The sequence below is a fragment of the Salvelinus alpinus genome, chromosome 2 (assembly GCF_045679555.1).
Source record: "Salvelinus alpinus chromosome 2, SLU_Salpinus.1, whole genome shotgun sequence".
NCBI classification, from domain to species: Eukaryota; Metazoa; Chordata; class Actinopteri; order Salmoniformes; family Salmonidae; genus Salvelinus; species Salvelinus alpinus.
In genome coordinates this window covers 37,292,381-37,313,981 of record NC_092087.1, presented here as the reverse complement: position 1 = coordinate 37,313,981, position 21,601 = coordinate 37,292,381, and the positions used below count along the sequence as shown (strand labels likewise).

The 21,601-nt window shown below is 43.2% G+C and overlaps 1 protein-coding gene across 2 annotated transcripts; it reads left to right on the top strand.

Moving 5' to 3' along the window:
- The first annotated feature begins 128 nt into the window (after positions 1 to 128).
- Positions 129 to 20,285, top strand: LOC139542747 (RNA-binding protein 5-like). Of its 2 annotated transcripts, XM_071348544.1 has the most exons (25): positions 129 to 7,160; positions 7,553 to 7,609; positions 10,208 to 10,376; positions 10,540 to 10,692; positions 10,885 to 10,954; positions 12,674 to 12,747; positions 13,679 to 13,762; positions 13,938 to 13,998; positions 14,179 to 14,250; positions 14,338 to 14,498; positions 14,614 to 14,711; positions 14,863 to 14,950; positions 15,059 to 15,127; positions 15,278 to 15,353; positions 15,472 to 15,575; positions 15,701 to 15,836; positions 15,952 to 16,043; positions 17,487 to 17,681; positions 17,785 to 17,937; positions 18,273 to 18,353; positions 18,568 to 18,762; positions 19,002 to 19,076; positions 19,191 to 19,294; positions 19,458 to 19,587; positions 19,824 to 20,285. In XM_071348544.1, the coding sequence occupies exons 2-25, from the start codon at positions 7,593 to 7,595 to the stop codon at positions 19,947 to 19,949; spliced, it is 2,583 nt and encodes an 860-aa protein (XP_071204645.1). In that variant the 5' UTR covers positions 129 to 7,160; positions 7,553 to 7,592; the 3' UTR covers positions 19,950 to 20,285. The 2 variants fall into 2 exon arrangements, with proteins under 2 accessions (XP_071204645.1, XP_071204654.1); XM_071348553.1 differs by lacking the exons at positions 129 to 7,160; positions 7,553 to 7,609; positions 10,208 to 10,376; positions 10,540 to 10,692; positions 12,674 to 12,747.
- The last annotated feature ends 1,316 nt before the right edge of the window (positions 20,286 to 21,601 follow it).

Below are 21,601 nucleotides of genomic sequence, written 5' to 3'. Positions count from 1 at the left end.
GGGCTTGGAAGGTGTTTGGTTCAAGGGAAGCATGCATAAATGCCAGGTTGAAGGTGTTCCTGGAATATAATATAGGCTGGGTGTGGTGTCAGGACCAGCTTGTATTTGCTCATAGTGAGTCCATACACACATTTGCCACTATAGCCTCTGGTCGCTGCCCTCAGCCATAAAGTAGTGTTCTGCTCTCCATGCCAAAGGAACTGATCAGCAAACCTCTCCTCTAATGGTCAAAATGTGTTTACTTTTTACTGAGCACTACATTACATGATGTAAATACAAACATGAAATGTGTTAGAGTAATTTTACCCTCGTAGAACTTAGACAGCAGCTAGAGGTCTGTGTATGGAGGTTCTGAGTACTGTTGTTTTTCTGTTCTACTTGATAATTATTGCACCTACCTGGTGTCTCAGCTCTACCAGTCCGTGATGGGAAGAATGGAAGTATATATTTTTTTATTTTCATATACTAACGGGCCACCAGACTACAGAAACTATAGCAATGGAACTGAAGTAACGGAATAGCAATACCTATAACATTAGCAATGGGAATATGGCATGGAGAGAGAGAAAAAAGTAATTCGCTGCTTTGATTTAAAAACATAAACAACAAAGTGGAACTCTTAAAAAGAGTGCAACCCTCACTCTCCTAATATAAAGTTGAACCCTCTCCACCCATATCCTCTTCCCTTTTTTCCGCTTCTCTCGTCTCCTCACTGCTCTTCCCTTCCTTTCCCTAAAATTGTCTCTCCTTTCTCTTCTCCTGAAAAGTAAAAAATAGTGTCAGTGGTGAATATTTTAGACCTACCCCCTATGCACTTGTGGAGATGTCAAATCACATTTTATTGGTCACATTCACATATTTAGCAGATGTTAATGCGAGTGTAGTGAAATGCTTGTGCTTCTAGTTACGACCGTGCAGTAATATCTAACAAGTAATCTAACAATTTCACAACTACCTTATACACACAAGTGTAAGGAATTAATAAGAATATGTACATATAAATGTATGGATGAGCGATGGCCGAACGGCATAGGCAAGTTGCAGTAGATGGTATAGAGTACAGTATATACATATGAGATGAGTAATGTAGGGTATGTAAACATTATATAAAATGGCATTGTTTAAAGTGACTAGTGATACATTTATTACATCCAGTTTTTAATTATTAAAGTGGCTAGAGATTTGAGTCAGTATGTTGGCAGCAGCCACTCAATGTTAGTGATGGCTGTTTAACAGTCTGATGGCCTTGAGATAGAAGCTGTTTTTCAGTCTTGGTCCCAGCTTTGATGCACCTGTACTGACCTTTCCTTCTGGATGATAGCGGGGTAAACGGGCAGTGGCTGGGGTGGTTGTTGTCCTTGATGATCTTTTTGGCCTTCCTGTGTCATCGGGTGCTGTAGGTGTCTTGGAGGGCAGGTAGTTTTCCCCCGTGATGCGTTGTGCAGACTTCACCACCCTCTGGAGAGCCTTGTGGTTGTGGGCGGAGCAGTTGCTGTACCAGGCGGTGATACAGCCCGACAGGATGCTCTCAATTGTGCATCTGTAAAAGTTTGTGAGGGTTTTTGGTGACAAGACAAATTTCCTCAGCCTCCTGAGGTTGAAGAGGCGCTATTGCGCCTTCTTCACCACGCTGTCTGTGTGGGTGGACCATTTCAGTTTGTCCGTGATGTGTACACTGAGGAACTTTCCACCTTCACTACTGTCCCGTCGATTTGGATAGGCAGAAGTATTATGACAATGGCTGATACAACCCTAACCCGTGTTTGATTAGTGTGTAGTCCTAGATGTTTTTTTATCTGCTGTGTTTAGTGGTGTTTTGGATGTTAGGATGTGTTAACTCCCACTGAGTAAACACTTGTTCCCAGCATCTGGGTTTTGTGCTTTTCTCATGGGCCTCCTGTTATGTGAGAGACAAACCACACAACAAATACAAAGGATTTTGAGACTTTTCTTTGTCAGAGGCCATATTGTAGAATGGAAATGTTAAATGTACTGTAGAGGATCATAGAAAATATTTATTTACATTTACATTTAAGTCATTTAGCAGACGCTCTTATTTGAGTATTCTGGAATAATCTTGTCTACAGTATGGGCTGGTTTCCCGGACTCAGATTACACCTTGTCCTGGACAAAAAAAGTCATGCTCAATTTAAATTCAATATAAAAAAAACATTTTTGTCCAGGACTAGACTTAAGACAGGAGAGGAAGAAGGGGAGATGGAATATACAGTATTTAGCTTAGCTACACACATGCTAGGGTGTGTGTGGAGGGGCAGGCATTCCCCCTAGCATGCTTGTACCTAAGCTAAATACTGTTAAGTTAAAGCCTTATTAAAAAATGGATTCAATAAAAATAGCCCATAATGACAAAGTGAAAACAGGTTTAGAATTCTTAGCAAATTTATTAAAAAATTAATAAAAAATATTGTATTTGCATAAGTATTCAGACCCTTTGCTATAAGACTCGAAATTGAGCTCAGGTGCATACTGTTTACATTGATCATCCTTGATCTTTCTACAACTTGATTGGAGTCCACCTGTGGTAAATTCAATTGATTGTACATGATTTTGAAAGGTACACAGCTGTCTATATAAGTTCCCACAGTTGACAGTACATGTCAGAGCAAAAACCAAGCCATGAGGTCAAAGGAATTGTCCGTAGAGCTCAGAGATGACAGGATTGTGTAGAGGCACAGATCTGGGGAACGGTACCAAAAAATGTCTGCGGCATTGAAGGTCCCCAAAAACACAGTGACCTCCATCATTCTTAAATGGAAGAAGTTTGAACCACCAAGACTCCTAGAGCTGGCCACCAGGCCAAACTGAGCAATCGGGGGAGAAGGGCCTTGGTCAGGGAGGTGACCAAGAACCCGATGGTCACTCTGACAGCGCTTCAGAGTTCCTCTGTGGAGATGGGAGAACCTTCCAGAAGGACAACCATCTCTGCAGCACTCCACCAATCATGCCTTTATGGTAGAGTGGCCAGATGGAAGCCACTCCTCTGTAAAAAGGCACATGACAGCCCGCTTGGAGTTTGTCAAAAGGCACATGGAGAACTCTGACCATGAGAAACAAGATTCTCTTGTCTGATTAAACCAATATTGAACTCTGGCCAACTGTCATGTCTGGAGGAAACCTGGCACCATCCCTACGGTGAAGCATGGTGGTGGCAGCATCATGCTGTGGGGTTGTTTTTCAGCAGCAGGGACTGGGAGACTAGTCAGGATCAAGGGAAAGATGAACGGTGCAAAGTACAGAGAGATCCTTGATGAAAACCTGCTTCAGAGCACTCAGGACTTCGGACTAGGGCGAAGTTTCACCCTCGAACAGGGCAACGACCCTAAGCACACAGCCAAGACAACACAGGAGTGGCTTCGGGACAAGTCTCTGAATGTCCTTGAGTGGCCCAGCCAGAGCCTGGACTTGAACCCGATCAAACATCTCTGGAGACCTGAAAATAGCTGTGCAGCGACGCTCCCCATCCAACCTGACAGAGCTTGATAGGATCTGCAGAGAAGAATGGGAGAAACTCCCCAAATACAGGTGTGCCAAGCTTGTAGAGTCATACCCAAGAAGACTCAAGGCTGTAAATGCTGCCAAAGGTGCTTCAACAAAATACTGAGTAAAGGGTCTGAATACTTATGCTAAGTTTTGTATTTTTTATAAATTTCAAAAACTTGTTTTTGCTTTGTCATTATGGGTGTGTGTGTAAACTTTTTTGTTTTTAATCCATTTTAGAATAAGGCTGTAACAAAATGTGTAAAGAGGTCTAAATACTTCCTGAATGCACTACATCAGATAAGACAAGCTGACTATGGCCCCTAGGCAAATAAATACTATTGCAGCATAAACACTGGAGACTGGGACAGGGGGAGCGAGAGAATGTGGCCCCGTCCAACGCCACCGGAGTGCAACAAGCCAGGGACAGCCCCCATAATAGTCAGTGGTATGGAATCCCAGTTGAGAGTGGGAATCAGCATCCTGTCCAGGGGGTACAGGCTACTTGTACTTCAAGCTGCCTTATGTGACAGAAACAGGAGATAGGCTTCTACCCGTATGGGCCATTCATGGTCAGACAAGGATTATTTGTCCAATGCTTGGCTACGTAACGTTACTTTAATTTACAAGACTGAAACCAAGTCTGATTCTTCCACATAAAAGAGCTCTGTAGGAGACAGCCCTGTAGCCATCTGTTTTCTTAAATATTGGGGAAACAAGGATTCCTGCATCTTGTGGTTCTCTTCTGTTGTCCTTTTCTAAACACATACCTCAAAGAAATAGAGAATGAAACTAATTTTATCCTCTGTTATCCTTTATACCACGATATACGCTTGCTCTTATTCCAGAAAGCACACCACATATACCCTAGCATAATGTGGATGAGTGATGAAGAGAAATGTAAAGGTTTTTTTGTCTATTGTGTATTTCCATTTGTGGAAAATTTAGTTAAAGCCTGGAATTTTTTATTTTTTTAATATTTAGCTTCAATGTGGTAAATGGCACGTGTGTACATAAACTCAGCAAAAATAGAAACATCCTCTCACTGTCAACTGCATTTATTTTCAACAAACTTAACATCTGTAAATATTTGTATGAACATAAGATTCAACAACTGAGACATAAACTGAACAAGTTCCACAGACATGTAACTAACATAAGTGGAATAATGTGTCCCTGAACAAAGGGGGGGGTCAACATCAAAAGTATCAGTCGGTATCTGGTGTGGCCACCAGCTGCATTAAGTACTGCAGTGCATCTCCCCCTCATGGACTGCACCAGATTTGCCAGTTCTTGCTGTGAGATGTTACCCCACTCTTTCACCAAGGCACTTGCAAGTTCCCGGACATTTCTGGGGGGAATGTCCCTAGCCCTCACCCTCCGATCCAACAGGTCCCAGACGTGCTCAATGGGATTGAGATCCGGTCTCTTCGCTGGCTATGGCAGAACACTGACATTCCTGTCTTACAGGAAATCACGCACAGAACGAGCAGTATGGCTGGTGGCATTGTCATGCTGGAGGGTCATGTCAGGATGAGCCTGCAGGAAGGGTACCACATGAGGGAGGAGGATGTCTTCCCTGTAACGCACAGCGTTGAGATTGACTGCAATGACAACAAGCTCAGTCCAATGATGCTGTGACCCTGCACCTCCAAATCGATCCTGCTCCAGAGTACAGGCCTCGGCGTAACGCTCATTCCTTCGACGATAAACACGAATCCGACCATCACCCCTGGTGAGACAAAACCGTGACTCGTCAGTGAAGAGCACTTTTTGGCAGTCCTGTCTGGTCCAGCGACGGTGGGTTTGTGCCCATAGGCGACGTTGTTGCCGGTGATGTCTGGTAAGGACCTGCATTACAACAGGCCTACAATCCCTCAGTCCAGCCTTTCTCAGCCTATTACGGACAGTCTGAGCACTGATGGAGGGATTGTGCGTTCCTGGTGTAACTTGGGCAGTTGTTGCCATCCTGTACCTGTAACGCAGGTGTGATGTTCAGATGTACCGATCCTGTGCAGGTGTTGTTACACGTGGTCTGCCACTGCGAGGATGATCTGCTGTCCGGCCTGTCTCCCTGTAGCGCTGTCTTAGGCGTCTCACAGTACGGACATTGCAATTTATTGCCCTGGCCACATCTGCAGTTCTCATGCCTCCTTGTAGCATGCCTAAGGCACATTCACACAGATGAGCAGGGACCCTGGGCATCTTTCTTTTGGTGTTTTTCAGTCAGTAGAAAGGCCTCTTTAGTGTCCTAAGTTTTCATAACTGTGACATTAATTGCCTACCGCCTGTAAGCTGTGTTTATGGTTCACAAACATGGGAAACCCTTTACAATGAAGATCTATGAAGTTATTTGGATTTTTACGAATTATCTTTGAAAGACGGGGTCCTGAAAAATGGACGTTTCTTTTTTTGCTGAGTTTAGATTGTGTATAGGCTTGTCTCCCATATGAATCTTCTCTTTGTACCAGACTGGGTTCAAATGCCTTCTGTTAATTTTTTTCAGTATATGTTGTATGTATGTGTATATACACTGCGTGTATATTATTTTCCTGCTCCAGTGATATAATTATTGTTTGGATAACCTTATTTACTATTGTGTATTGATGTTTACCTTACATTTTTTCACTCTTTATGCGATGCGCAATGCAGGAGTATACTGTTAGAATAATTATCATTTAATTACCATCGTGAATTATTGTAATGTTTGTGTCAATTAATCCCAGAAGGGATGGGTTGCCAATTGGCGATTTGACACGAAAATAACATTTCATTCATACACTTCTCAAACTCTCTTCTCCTTCTCTTATCTCTCCCTTCCTGACAGGCATCCCCTCCTCCCAATATCAGTCAATCATAATCACCTTCATTGTGCATCGTTGTAAACATTAGCTTCATTACCGTTTGTGTTTCCCTCTTATCACTCGCATGTTTATCCTTGCCCTAGTGGCTTTATAAATACATTTGACAGGCGTAGGGTTCCATCATAGGGAACATACTTGAGTTCCCAGTGCACATTTTTTTCACGATGCGAGATTTGATAAATTAAACAAATGACACAAATTAGAATAGCAGTTAATCTCTATAGCCTTTTTGCCGGATAATCTAAAATCGATTAATAGCACACACGTATGTCTACTTCACTAACGTTAGCTAGCTATATAACGCCTTAGTCAACGCAAAGGCGTTAGTTAGCTAGTTTACTAATGACCTAGATTAATATCTCTCCTTGATTAAATTCGAACTCTACATTCTGTCCAGACGCTTTATACTTTTTGTTTACAACAAATGTGTTCCTTTTCTCCTGTTTATAAATATGATACTATTCCTGATTTCAGGCAACGCAACTCTAGCTACGTCGGCGCAAATCGAGCAGATGGTACTATGACGTCACTTTGACCAATTCGATATCCCTTCTTGCCATGACCGAATTAACGTAGTAGGTTAGGATAATTAGTTTAGATAAGGATTTTGACAAACTGTATCCCATCTAACCATTACCCATTCCTTTGGATTTACAACAGTAGCTAGCTAGCTAACGTTAGCTGTATGCTGGCACAAAACTAAAGAAGGAAGCAGAGGGAAATATATTTTGAGACATTTTTCTTTGTAATGTTATAAAACAGGCCACGAAAGCCAGGCCTTGATACTTTATTTAACTGGTAAGTATTCAACTTACTCTTTTTACATTACTATCAACTGCTAGTAAATCTGTTCTAGCAAGATAATCCTTGACTGTTCATTCCTCTCACCTAGCTAACGTTATTTTTAATCGGTTTACTTGGCAAAGACCTAGCTAGCTAAAATAACAGTTAGTTAGACATGTAATTTAACCAGCTAACTAGTTGAATAGCTAGCTATTTAACTAGTTAGGTAAGTACTAGCCGAGACTTGTGTCGCTTGCTACATCCATAGCTAGCTAGATAGCCAAGTTAGCCAGCTAGTAGCTAGCATTGTTTTTAAGCAGTAACGTTAGAAGTAAATTAGTGTAACTTTTTGTTGGCATTTCAACAAGTTTAGTAATTGATGCAACATTTATTTTGCATCCCTACAGTTCATTTGTAAGCCTGGCTGTTGCTGTTCAGCAGTGAAACATGGGGGCTGACAAGAGGTGAGAATTTCTCCGACCTTTATGCTTGACTCAGGAGTAAAGATTGCCAGAGGATACCGACCCTACCATTACGTTTGTTTAGACTGAGCTGCATTGGGGTCGGAACGCAATCATAGTTACAGTAAGGCACCATGCACAGTGTGAGATATGGATCGGAAAACGTACCTCAATGCAGGGATGGGATATGCTACTGTACTCAGTTGTACCTTTATCCACACTGCTCCATTGAGAAGATTGAAATACTGCCAGTTTTAACTGTACAATTAGGAGTACTGTGGCATGTCCCGTCCCTGCATTGAGGTACATTTTCCGACCCATATTTCACGCCGGCTCCATGGTTTCTTAATGTAATTATAGCTTATGGTTACATGCACACAATGATGTGATTATTGTGGATAGTCAGGTTAATACACTGAACTGCAACATGTAAAATGTTGGTTTCATGAGCTGAAATAAAAGATCCCAATTCTCCTTTGCCAAGATTATTCATCCACCGGACAGGTGTGGCATGTCAAGAAGCTGATTAAACGACATGATCATTACACAGGTGGGCCTTGTGCTGGGGACAATAAAAGGCCACTCTAAAATGTGCAGTTTTGTCACAACACAGTGCCACAGATATCAAGTTTTGAGGGAGCATGCAATTGGCATGCTGACTGCAGGAGTTTCCACCAAAGCTCTTGTCAGATAATTTAATGTTAATTTCTCTACCATAAGTTGCCTCCAACGTTGTTTTAGAGAATGTGGCAGTATGTCCAACCGGCTTCACAACCGCAGACCATGTGTATGGCGTAGTGTGGGCGAGCGGTTTGCTGATGTCAACGATGTTAACGGAGTGCCCCGTGGTGGTGGGGTTATGGTATGGGCAGGCATAGGCTACGGACAGCAAACACAATTGCATTTTATCAATGGCAATTTGAATGCACAGAAATACTGTGATGAGATCCAGCATGTTGCGTTTATATTTTTGTTCAGTATATAATTAGTCATTTAAAACATTTACATGCAGTGCCAGAGGAACGATTTCCCAAATAATCCTGTTTACATGGACACATCTGAAGTCAGGCTACTGATGGAACTTTTGATAAATGCAGAAAATCCGCAAACAAAATAAATGTTCTACTACGGTGACTGTTATTTTTGCAAAGACAATTTGATTCTGAGTTCGGACATATAAAGTTTGTATGTGTAAACTATATATAAGATGCATATTTAACTCGCGCATAAGAGGGAGGCTTGCGCTACCCGGTGCTGGCACGTGCTCAGATCAAATACACAGGTGGAACGCCAATTTAAGCTGTTTACATTAACTAATCATTTGAGATTGCTCAGAAAACCAGGTGTTTTAATTGGCGTATGCTTACTTCGATTATGATCTTACGCCGATTTAAGATACACAAAGTACGGTGTTTACATGACTAGTGCCATACTCTGTAGTGTGCATGTAAACGTGCGCTATGATTGTGTTCCGACCCCAGTGCAGCTCAGTGTAAACAAGTGTAACGGTAGGGTCGTTATCTTCTGGCAAAAGCAAAGAGTGTAGGAAATGAAAAAGGTGATGTGTGGTAGCTACCCCCTGAATGTCTGGATGCAATGCACTCTTCTGACAAACATAGGATTTTCTAGGAATGCATTACCCCATTCATAGATGCAAAGTACCTTTAGCGCCTATTGACAATAGTGTCTTCTGTCCGGGGGTGATTTGTTAAAGGTGCAATATGCAGAAAGGCTCTGCCATTTCCTGGTTGCTAAAATTCGATTAGTTCGCCTAATTACAGTTTGTGACAAAAGAGGCAATGTATAATAATTGTACAATCTAAACCGCTGTGAAATATCTTTAAAATAACAAAAAATATTGTATTTTCAGCTGGTGTACAAAACCGAAAGTAAAAGATGCAAAAACAAAACATAAGAACCGGAAGCATAGAAATAGCACGCACAGAACATATCTATCGCTTCTTAGACTTGCTTTCAATGAGACTGACATATCTATAACTCATTGTGAATTCGGTCTGGTTGCCCAAAATGTTACATATTGCAGCTTTAAGAGGCCTGACGCTAATTCTGTACATTAAAACGCATCGCTTGCAGTATGGTTTTGGAAACATAAGGCAAGTATCTTTCATATCAGCAAGAAATCAAAGGTTAAATTGCCACACACATTTTATAGGGTTAGGGTTCCCACACGGCTATATTTCCATGTTACAGGGCTTGTAAATAGATGGAAGACAGAGGCGTACCTGTGCTAATTAGCTACCTGCGTCTACGAACACCTGTGTTGTCACTGGAAAAATAGTTTCTGCAATTGTATTAAAACAGTGAACAGTAAGTGAATATTTAGCATTTGTCAAATTATTTTGGTATGAAAGTACAGAGCTTTATTTTGCTAGAACCGTACTGCAATTGAGAATCGATTCACGTTTAGTTGGAGTATTTGGCAGTTTTGGCTTCCAGAGCCAATTCACCTCTAAACAGAACATGTAAGGTCCTTGGACTATAAGGAGTAACGTTTGGCTCCTTTAGTCCATTATTGAGCTAGGAATGCATTAGCTGAATATGTCATGTGAATAATGTTACCTTGTGTGTTTATGTTCTGAGGTTTGGCCGAAGTGAGCGTAGTGGGAGGTATGCGTCAGACTGGGGGCGAGATGATCCAGAGTGGCGTGAAAGACGGGACAGAGAGCCAGATAGGGATTATGACCAGCGCTGGAGTGACGAGAGACACACTGACCGTTTTGATGAGCGCAGAGACCGAGACGGCCCTGAGGTGAGACTCGAGGAATCAAGTTACGGTCATGGGGATCTCATTGACCTTGGGCATGCATTCATCAAAAACATGTTCTGTACTGGGCTGTTTGCAATGAAGAGCTGTTGTTCTCTGATGTAATGTTGCTTGCCCTCTTCAGTTAACAACTGTGTTCTTCTTGTAGAGAAGGCGAAAGCGCCACAACAGTGACAGGTCTGAAGATGGCTATCAGTCTGATGGTGATTATCAAGAGCAGGATTATAAGATGGAGCTGGGGCAGGAGGAGAGCAAGACCATCATGCTCCGGGGCCTGTCCCTCTACGTCACAGAGGAAGCTGTAGGTCCTCTTTATTCCTAACTACATGTTGATATAACTACTGATAATACATGCTTCACAGAGCTGCCGTATAGAGGCTAGCATGCCATATGCAGTATTGATGTGTATAATAGGAAACATACATTGTGGATTGTGACCTCTCTTGAATATAGTAAACCGTGGCCCACTGAATGTTCCCCTCCTGTGTTTCAGATCCAGGCTGCTCTTGAGCAGCTGCAGGGACCCCAGCCTGTGGACATCCGGCTGATGAAGAAGAGGACAGGTGAGAGTTGTTGTCTGGAGCCTCAGGTTGATTCGGCTCCACACACACTACCACCCCACACACGCCACCTTGCCTCCAATATCAATCATATTTGCCATAGCAAAGGAACCTTCACCACACCTACACCAGTGGGTCTTTTGTTTTGTGGATTGTTTTTATTTGTAGATGAGATTGAGACCATAAGGGTATCCTTCGAAGCAAGCTAGATCTACTCAGGGTTTTTATAAAGCTGACCAGCTTCAGTTTGCTTCACATTCCAGCTCAGTCTTCATCCGTACTACGACAGTGGATATTGCTTGTCCGTCTGACGCGAACTCTAGCAGGCTTGTAACTGTGTGTGCATGTCGCACATGGCTACAAACTTTTCTTTTTTTTTATTTTATTTTTTTATAAATTTTATCCCCTTTTCTCCCCAATTTTCGTGGTATCCAATCGCTAGTAATTACTATCTTGTCTCATCGCTACAACTCCCGTACGGGCTCGGGAGAGACGAAGGTCGAAAGTCATGCGTCCTCCGAAGCACAACCCAACCAAGCCGCACTGCTTCTTAACACAGCGCGCCTCCAACCCGGAAGCCAGCCGCACCAATGTGTCGGAGGAAACACCGTGCACCCGCCCCCCTCAGTTAGCGCGCACTGCGCCCGGCCCGCCACAGGAGTCGCTGGAGCGCGATGAGACAAGGATATCCCTACCGGCCAAACCCTCCCTAACCCGGACGACGCTAAGCCAATTGTGCGTCGCCCCACGGACCTCCCGGTCGCGGCCGGCTGCGACAGAGCCTGGGCGCGAACCCAGACTCTGGTGGCGCAGCATAGCACTGCGATGCGGCTACAAACTTTTCATTGAGACGATGCTGAAGCATCAATCCATGGGTGAGTCAGTGCCACATTTTCATTTGTGCCGAACTCAAAAAATCTTGCAAATTCAGCAGGCTATGGTGTGAAATATACTTTTAGAAGTGCCATCTTTATTTTATTACTTATCATTAATGCTGTCTTTGGTGTGCTTATCAATGCACAAGCACCCTTTTTCCTCACTCATATCGATATTTTTTATTTATTAAGTCATACAAATGTTTTACATTGCGTGAAGTTTAAAATGCATTCTGTCATAAAAAAATGTGTAATGTGATATTTTAACACAAAAAAAATTTGATTAATAAAATATTGACTCCGTCGTCTTCCTAATGAAGGGGATGATGAAGCAATCTTTGCAAGAGGGAATCTGATTTCACTGGTCCTCAACTCTCTGCTCTGTCATTTCATTCAGGGTAAGTGGAGTTAGCCTGCCCCGGAGCAGGTTAGTTCTGAAGGATTCGTTGCCATAGTAATTTACCTTGCTAAAAGGTGAGCCATTTTCGTGTGACTGGTTATCCCAAGTTGAACTCCGAGTTGACCAAAGTTACCTCGCTAACTCCTCAAATGTGCTTCGTAGGATACCCCTTTGGTAAGTGGGTGTACTTGTCTCTGTTTTTTTTTTAAACACTTCACATTTTATCGTATCATCTTTGCGTGGCAATCATTCAAGTGCGGTCCAAGCACTGTCATCTGAAGGCTTTCATGCTATGGCAAAGGTTACCCCTCCCCTACCCTCTTCAAAATATATCTCCCACTGTTTCACTTGTAATGGGTTGTGAAGCAGACTGTGACAGAGTTTGAATGTTGTGCCAAAGCACTCTGACTAACACAACTCCCGTCTATATTTGAATGCTGTCTCTAGGTATAAGCAGAGGTTTCGCCTTCGTGGAGTTTTATCACTTGCAAGATGCTACCCGATGGATGGAGACCAATCAGGTTGCTTCAACAATCGCCAAGTCTAGATTTTGTCTTGGAGATCAGAGCCCAAAATAACAAACAGATGTCTTGAGAGACTGACCTTTGAGAAATTTGCTGTATAAGTGACCATTTGCTGAGAGCTGAGGGTCCTGCATAGACAAAGGACAGCACCAACGCTTTTGCTATATGAATCTGATTTCTTTCTTTAAGTTGTCTTTATAATATAATGAACTAGATGGATTATTCTAACAGAAATTCTAGTTTAAACAGGTTAGACAGAAAAAAATAGTCTATACAATAATTCCTGTACAATAAAAATGTGCAAGATTAGCATTGGACCCTCTGAAGCTCACCATACAAAGTGTCAACTTATACATTTTTAACATTTGGAATGAAGACTGGATTTAAGCAATCAAAAGAGGAGGTAGCTCATTTTGTGTGTGCTGTTGTGTAGCTAAATAAGTGTATATTTTAAGAAAATAAGGATTTTACTTTGAGAGTTTAGGCGCTCTTTGGTTCTGGGTGTCTCACATAGCCATGTTTTGATATGGCTGCCCCCAGGGCAGGGTTCCACATAGCACACTTTGCTCCAGCTCAGTCTCTTGGCCCATTACACATCCTCCACCTTTCAAACCGAAGACGAGGGAATGGGCCAAGGACGGGCTGGTAGCACTCCGGTCCGACACACTGCTAGAATCCTACCCAGCACATGCACTTCTCTCATCTCTTCTCTCTCTCTGTCTCTCTCTGTCTCTCTCTGTGTGTGTCTCTGTCTGATCTACTCACCCCTGTGTTCTCTGAGGGGTTGTACCTAAGCGAGTGTGACCCTAGCAACTCTTTCCCTTCCCGGCTGTGCTCGCTCATGGGGTGTGATAGTATGAGAATCTCACCTGACTGTGTGGCTAGGAGTTGAGGAAGCAAAAATAACTGGTGGCTTTTGATCTTACAGAATAAGCTGATGATCCAGGGAAAGTGTGTGGCTATGCACTACAGCAACCGGAGACACACATTTGAAAACTGGCTCTGCAATGCTGTACGTATCCCCTCTTCTCCACCTCCATGTTTTCTACTCCACAGACCAAATCCCTTCTCTGTTTTGTGTTGCCAAATGGTTTCACTCATAGTTTCTATCAATGTTTCTAGATACACTGTTTTGTCGGTAAAGTTGAATTCAACTGAGTGAAAACAATGTAACCGGTTGCTTGCAGTGCGGTCTGTACAATTTCCGGAAAAGGCTGAGGTGCTTCAGATGTGGAGCAGTCAAAGTAGGTAAGTAGCCCTGTGTTCATACTTGCATTCCCAATGTGGATGGCTCATCAAAAGAGACCAGTGATTATCAAGTATCACATTCTAGACCCTTGATGTGAAAGTCCAGTGGCCAATCCCAGGTGATATCATAGTTGCTGGGTGGGCCTTGATAGAACTACTTTGCTATTGTGTTTTAAACAGAGGGGTCAGAGTCTGCTGGCCCCAGTGACCGGAACTTAGAGCCTAAGCAAGCTGGAGACTACTGTGGTGACAGTGAGTACCATCTTCTAACCATTCTGTGTGCCTTTGTGTGTGGCTATTGATAGGAAGAGTAGGAACATTCTCTTATTTTCTTGACAGCAATCATCTTGAGAAACATCGCTCCCCTCTCCAGCGTTGAGGCCATCATGACGACCCTGGCTCCCTACGCCATCCTGTCTCCGGGCAACATCCGTCTGATCAAGGACAAACAGACAGGACAGAACAGAGGCTTTGCCTTTGTACAGCTCTCCTCTCCACTGGTATGCGTGTTGTCATCAGAATAATGCACATTGTCATTGTAATATGATTGGCTAAGTTAGGTCTCATGTTGACAGTATGTCTGCAATCCTTATTATTATTATTATTCCTGTGTAGGAGGCTTCTCAGTTCCTGACAATCCTCCAGGGCCTGCAGCCCCCTCTGAAGCTGGATGGGAAGACTATTGGGGTGGATTATGCGAAGAGTGCCAGGAAGTGAGTCATGACTCTGTCTCCCTTTACCAAACAATACACCACATACTCACTCCGTACACAGTTATAGGGAAGCACCATAGGAATAAGAAGATTAAACATGCATCCTCCCACACCAAAATCCAGATCTCATCTCTTTGTGTTTCCCCGACAGAGACCTGCTGATGCCAGATGGGAACAGAGTCAGTGCCTTCTCCGTTGCCAGCACAGCCATTGCTGCTGCTCAGTGGTCCTCCAGCCAGGTATCACCATGACTACTCCCTCTGCACCTCATGTCACTTTATCTAAATCATGTAGTTGTGGTACCACCACTCTATGTTCTCATGCCTTGGTCTCTTTCTGTCTTTCAGCCAAAGCAGGCCCTGGGTGCTACCACAGACTATGGTTCCCTGCAGGAGGGCTGTGCACAGCACACACAGGTCAGTACTCTTTGGAGGCCAACTAAACTCATCGTTCCACACCAAGTGGGGGATGCTCTTTAAACCTGAAGCTGTGCATCAGGGACAGATGGTCAGTAAATTTAACTTTAAAGATAGTTTTAAGCAACATGTATAATATTTGTCTTTCAGTATGGGCAGGATTATCTGTCGTGGCCTCAGCAGCCTGCTGTGTTGGATCCTGCTCCTGGAGACGGAATATTAGGAGGTGAGAATCCAAATAGACCGACGTCTACTTCACAGTGCGTCTTAACACTACAACTAGTGACTCAGACTGTCTGGTTTATATTATGACTTTAATCATGGTTTGTGTATGTTAATGGCAGCTGCACCAGGAGTGAAGGCCCTGGTCCCTACATCAGCAGGTGTGGTTGTTTCCCAGACCACACAGGTCTACCAACATCACCTCCTCAGCCAGCCTACCATACAGGTAGCGCTTAACGGCTCACATCAACATTCATGATGCTTGTTACACACATGCTGCTCAATTGGGTGTTGTCAATACGGATGAGTGCAGCAGTTGAACATGTGGTGCTGTTGTTTTCCCACCCACAGTTGCACCAACTAGTTGGGCAGATTGATGTGCCACCACAGGCTACCAGTTCCAGAGTTGCCAACTCTTCACTGAGAACAGCAGCAGCCGCTTTGGCAGCCTCCCCTGGAGCTGCCATTTTCTCTGACAGCACATCTGGTAAGAAGGGACTCCATATTGGATTTCCATTCTTTATTTAGTTTGAACGTCATTGCCATACATTGAATACCTGAAGGTCATTCAATACAATGTATCTGCTGTTGCTTTTAACCAGTTGTTCCTGACACCTCCGCTTACCAATATGATGAGTCATCTGGGTACTACTACGATCCACAGACTGGTCTGTACTACGACCCTAACAGCCAGGTATGTATAGTGCCTTCGGAAAGTATTCATATCTTTTGTCTTAATCCACATTTTGTGTTACAGCCTGAATTCAAAATGGATTTTTAAAAATATACACATTCTCAACCATCAACAAACAATACCCCATAATGACCAAGTGAAAACATGATTTTAGAAAGGTTTGCAAATGTATTGAAAATTAAATACAGAAAGTATTCACACCCCTGAGGCAATACATGTTAGAATCACCGTTGGCAGTGATTACAGCTGAGTCTTTCTGGGTAAGTCTCAAAGAGCTTAGCACACCTGGATTTGCACATGATTATTTTTACAATTCTTCAAGCTTTGTCAAGTTGTTTGTTGATCATTGCTAGACAGCCATTTCAAGTCTTGCTAAAGATTTTCAAGATGATTTTAAGTCAAAACTAACTAGGCCACTCAGGAACATTCAATGTTGTCTTGGTAAGCAACTCCAATGTAGGTTTGGCCTTGTGTTTTAGTTTATTGTCTTGCTGAAAGGTGAATTCATCTCCCTGTGTCTGTTGCAAAGCAGACTGAACCAGGTTTTCCTCTAGGATTTTGCTTGTGCTGCGCTCTGTTCCGTTTCTTTTTATCCCCCCCAAAAACTCCCTAGTCCTTGCAGATGACAAGCATACCCATAACATGATGCAGCCACCACCATGCTTGAAAATATGACTGGTGGTACTCAGTGATGTGCTGTTTTGGATTTTCCCCAACCATAACGCTTTGTATTTTTTGCAGTGTTACTTGAGTGCCTTATCACAGCCATTTAACTCTAACTGTTTTAAAGTCACCATTGGCCTCATGGTGAAATCCCTGGGATTGTTTCTTTCCTCTCGGGCAACTGACTTAAGAAGGACTTCTTTATCTTTGTAGTGATGGGTGTATTTATAGTCTAATACAATTTTTTAATTATAGTGTAATTAATAATTTCACCATGCTCGAAAGGACATTCAATGTCTGCTTTTTTAAATGTTTAGCCATCTACCAATAGGTGCCCTTTGCGAGGCATTGGAAAACCTTCCTGGTCTTTATGGTTGAATCTGTGTTTGAAATTCACTGCTCAACTGAGGGACTTTACAGATAATTGTATGTGTTGGGTACAGAGATGAGGTAGTCATTCAAAAATCATGTTAAACGCTATTATTGCACACAGAGTGAGTCCATGCAACTTATTATGTGACTTATTAAGTACATTTTTACTTCTGAACTTATTTAGGCTTGCCATAATAAAGGGGTTGAATACTTATTGACTGAAGACATATCAGCTTTTCATTTTTGGGGAATTTGTTAACATTTCTGAAAACTTAATTCCACTTTGAATACTTTCTGAAGACAGTGTAACTACTCTCTCACCCCTATAGACTTCCTCTCTATCAGAGACTTGATCATGATTAATGTGTCATTATTATTATACATTATGTATTTTAAATCTCTGTGTAGTACTACTTCAACTCCCAGACCCAGCAATACCTGTACTGGGACAGTGAGACACAGACCTACATCCCTGCAGCAGCAGAAACAACAGCAGCAGCAGCAGACTCCAGCTCCGAACAGGCTTCCGCCTCCTCAGCAGCCTCGTCCAGCACAGAGTCCAAGGAGAAGAAGGACAAGCCCAAAAGCAAGTCTGCCCAGCAGGTAACAGGCAGACAAGCACCTCTTGCAAGCATGGGAAGTCCCATACTGAAGCACTAGTGCATATAGTGAGATATGTTAGTAACTCTGTTGTCTCCCATTTCAGATAGCCAAAGACATGGAGCGATGGGCCAAGAGCCTAAACAAGCAGAAGGAGAGCATCAAGAGCAGCTTGCAGGGCCTGGGGCAGGGCAGGGATGAGGACCGGAGAGAGGCTGCCGCTGCCGATGCAGGCTTCTCTACCCTCTTTGAGAAAAAGGTACTCATGATTATAACCCTCTGAGTCAATATACTGTAGCTGGCTCTTAAATCATGTCACAGCTGTGGTACTGTGATACCTATCTCAATTAAAGGATTATGAACTGTTTGGTGTCATGTCAATGGGTGGCAGGTAGCCTAGCGGTTAGAGTATAGGGCCAGTAACCCGAAAGGTCGCTGGTTCGAATCCCTGAGCCGACAAGGTGAAAAAACTATCAGTGCCCTTGAGCAAGGAACTTAACCCTAATTGCTCCTTTAAGTCACTCTGAATAAGAGTGTCTGCTAAATGACTAAAATGTAAATGCAAGTGTCTGATTTAGTGTTTTGCTCCTCCAGCATGGTGCAGGGTTTGAGACCCAGCCGGTGGTGATGAATGAGCTGCTGAAGAATGGAGAACCGGAAACCCCAGTAGCCAAGGTAAGGATGTAGCTGAGATAGCACTGAAACACTACTGTTAGACTACAGAGAAAGACAATAGCAGCTTGGATTATTAGTGTTTTTGGGCCATCTGGTGGTGAGATGTGGAGTCACTTTGTATCTATCCCTATTGGAAAGCCCGGTCCTCACTTCTCCAGTGGCTTGTGGGGCATGGTTCTCACTTCATAGTAAAAGGTTTGTGTGTGTGTTGCAGAGTGGCCTGGTGGCAGCCTACATTGGTGGGGACAGTGACTCAGAGGAGGCAGCCAACCCAGAGAGTGGAGGTGTGGGTGATGAGGGGTCAGACAAGCTGACAGACTGGAAGAAGATGGCCTGCTTGCTCTGTCTCAGGCAGTTCCCCGGCAAAGACGCCCTGCTGCGTCACCAGCAGCTCTCAGACCTGCACAAGGTAGGATGGCAAGCAGCAGAATGGCACTTTAATCTCTGAGTCTGGGTGGAGGGAAATATTTTGAGTTATTTTTGGCCCTGCCATCTGCTGAGGGTGTGCAGTTGCCTTTTAGCATAAGCAAGGTGAGAACACACATTCTTTTGAACTGTCATGCCAAGACTAGTCGTGCCATTTAAATGTGTGAATTGCATAGTTCCCGGGGAATATTAACTTTTTTTTTTTTTGCTTTATTGTCTTAGCAAAACTTGGAAATTCACAGAAGATCCAAACTATCTGAGGCCCAGCTGGAAGAGTTGGAGAGAAAAGAGATGGAGGTAGGCTCTACTCTTTGAAGATTTTTGACATTCACAGGAACATTTATAGAAAGCCGAGATCTTCAATGACACCAATGATTATAATTTGTGTTTTGTTGACATGATTCTGTGTAGCTGAAGTACAGAGACAGAGCTGCTGAGAGAAGGGATAAGTATGGTGTTCCCGAACCACCAGCACCCAAGAAGAAGAAATTCTATCAGCCTCCTGCCCCCACAGTGTAAGGGCTTCAACCAATCCTATCTCTAAAGCTGGGGGTCTCACGTTACGAGAATGTTATTGTCCAACTACATCCTTGATCAATTCAACGAACCAGAAATACATTTATTACATTTTACTAATACCGTTTGATTAATTCACCTCATCAACCACCTGACACACAGGAACTACGAGCAGCCCACCAAAGACGGTCTGACCAGTGACAACATTGGGAACAAGATGCTGCAGGCCATGGGCTGGCAGGAGGGCAAGGGCCTGGGCCGCAACCAGCAGGGCATCACTGCACCTATCTCTGTGAGTTATGCAGCCAAAATGAGAAATTAGAGGCCTTTTTCATCTGCAGTGAGTTAGTGCAGAGTGCTTAAATGGCCTGTAGGTTCTTGTCACTGGGCTATTTCCTGACAGATCAGGTTGGTGCATGGCGGTGTGTTGAGTTTGTATATGTGTGGCCAATTAGCAGGTGTACCTAAGGGGGTACCTGAGCTCAATCTGTCTGTTTTGATAAGCGTCTTCTTGCCCTCTCCCCACAGGCCTCATTACGAACCAAGGGCACAGGCCTGGGCATCAAGGGAAGCAACTACGAACTCTCCGCATCAGACACCTACAAGGACGCCGTGCGCAAAGCCATGTTTGCACGCTTCACTGAGATTGAGTGAACAAATATTACAGCCATCCACTCCATCCTCAATCCCTGTTACCTGCCTATTATCCTCACCACTGTGAAAATGACAAGAACAAGAGGAACAATGTGTTATTTATGACCTCTGTGGCCTTGTACAACAGCTATAAATAATGAAGATATTGGGCATTTCACAGGCATTTTTTTATTTAGTAAAAAAAGCTTTCTTTTGACTTTTTCTTCCATATAAAATGCTGTCAATAGCATTCTGTACAGTTTGTAATTTTGTATGGAATACAAATGTGTCTGTGCTAAGCTCCTCTGTGGTTGTTTGTCTGAGAGAGAGATCAGAATTAAACTTGACTTTTGTGTTTACGTGCCTCCATCTGCTTTTTCAAATTTTAGAATACTTTTTTAATTACATGTATGAGGGTTCACAGAATCAGATCATGTGCTTCAAGGTACAGTATTGTTGCCATAGTCTCAATCTTTCTCATATGTGCTGAAGTTTTCAATTGTTCACTCAGTGTAGCGACAGAGGCACTATGATTTGATAAGGAAGTTTTCGTTTTTAGGAGTACTGTGATGAGGGCTGCCCCTGCCCACAGCCTGTCTGACTCACTGGACATTGCTGAACTGCTCCTCCTGGGACAGTTCGCTGCATCCTTGAACCTCAATGTTACCCTTCACTACTACTTCTCACCTGGCTTGAGTGTATCCACCAGAACAGGTATGATTCCACCATCAACTCTATTGGGTTTTGACAAATTGTGCTTTATGGTTATGTTTTGACTAAAGGTTAACTCTTGCAAGGAATGTTTGATATTACTGTAACCTGTTTAGAGTTAGAAGTATCTGGTTTTGGATTACCATATATAGAGGTTCCAATGAACAGGTGTGGAATGCACATGATTATGAAGTCTATGGAGAGTAGTGGAAGAGCAATGCTGGTCCTTAATAAAGCATACAATTTAGCCCTTTTTCCAACAGGCTCCTGATGTCAGAGGAGACGGATGTTCAAATCTAAGTTTATTTGTCACGTGCGCCGAATACAGTGAAATGCTTACTTACAGGCTCTAACCAATGGTGCGGGGAAAAAAGGTATGTGTGTGTAGGTAGCTAAGTAAAGAAATAAAACAGTAAAAAGACATTTGAAAAAATAGTCGAGGCTGCATATAGACACCTGTTAGTCAGACTTATTGAGGTAGTATGTACATGTAGGTATCGTTAAAGTGACTGGATATATGATGAACAGAGAATAGCAGAAGCGTAAAAAGAGGGGTTGGCGGGTGGTGGGACACAATGCAGATAGCCCGGTTAGCCAATGTGCGGGAGCACTGGTTGGTCGGGCCAATTTAGGTAGTATGTACATGAATGTATAGTTAAAGTGACTATGTATGTAAGATAAACAGAGAGTAGCAGCAGCGTAAAAGAGGGGTTGGGGGGGCACACAATGCAAATAGTCTGGGTAACCATTTGTTTACCTGTTCAGGAGTCTTATGGCTTGGGGGTAAAAACTGTTGAGAAGCCTTTTTGTCCTAGACTTGGCACTCCGGTACCGCTTGCCACGTGGTAGTAGAGAGAACAGCCTATGACTGGGGTGGCTGGGGTCTTTGAAAATTTTTAGGGCCTTCCTCTGACACCGCCTGGTGTAGAGGTCCTGGATGGCAGGCAGCTTTGCCCCAGTGA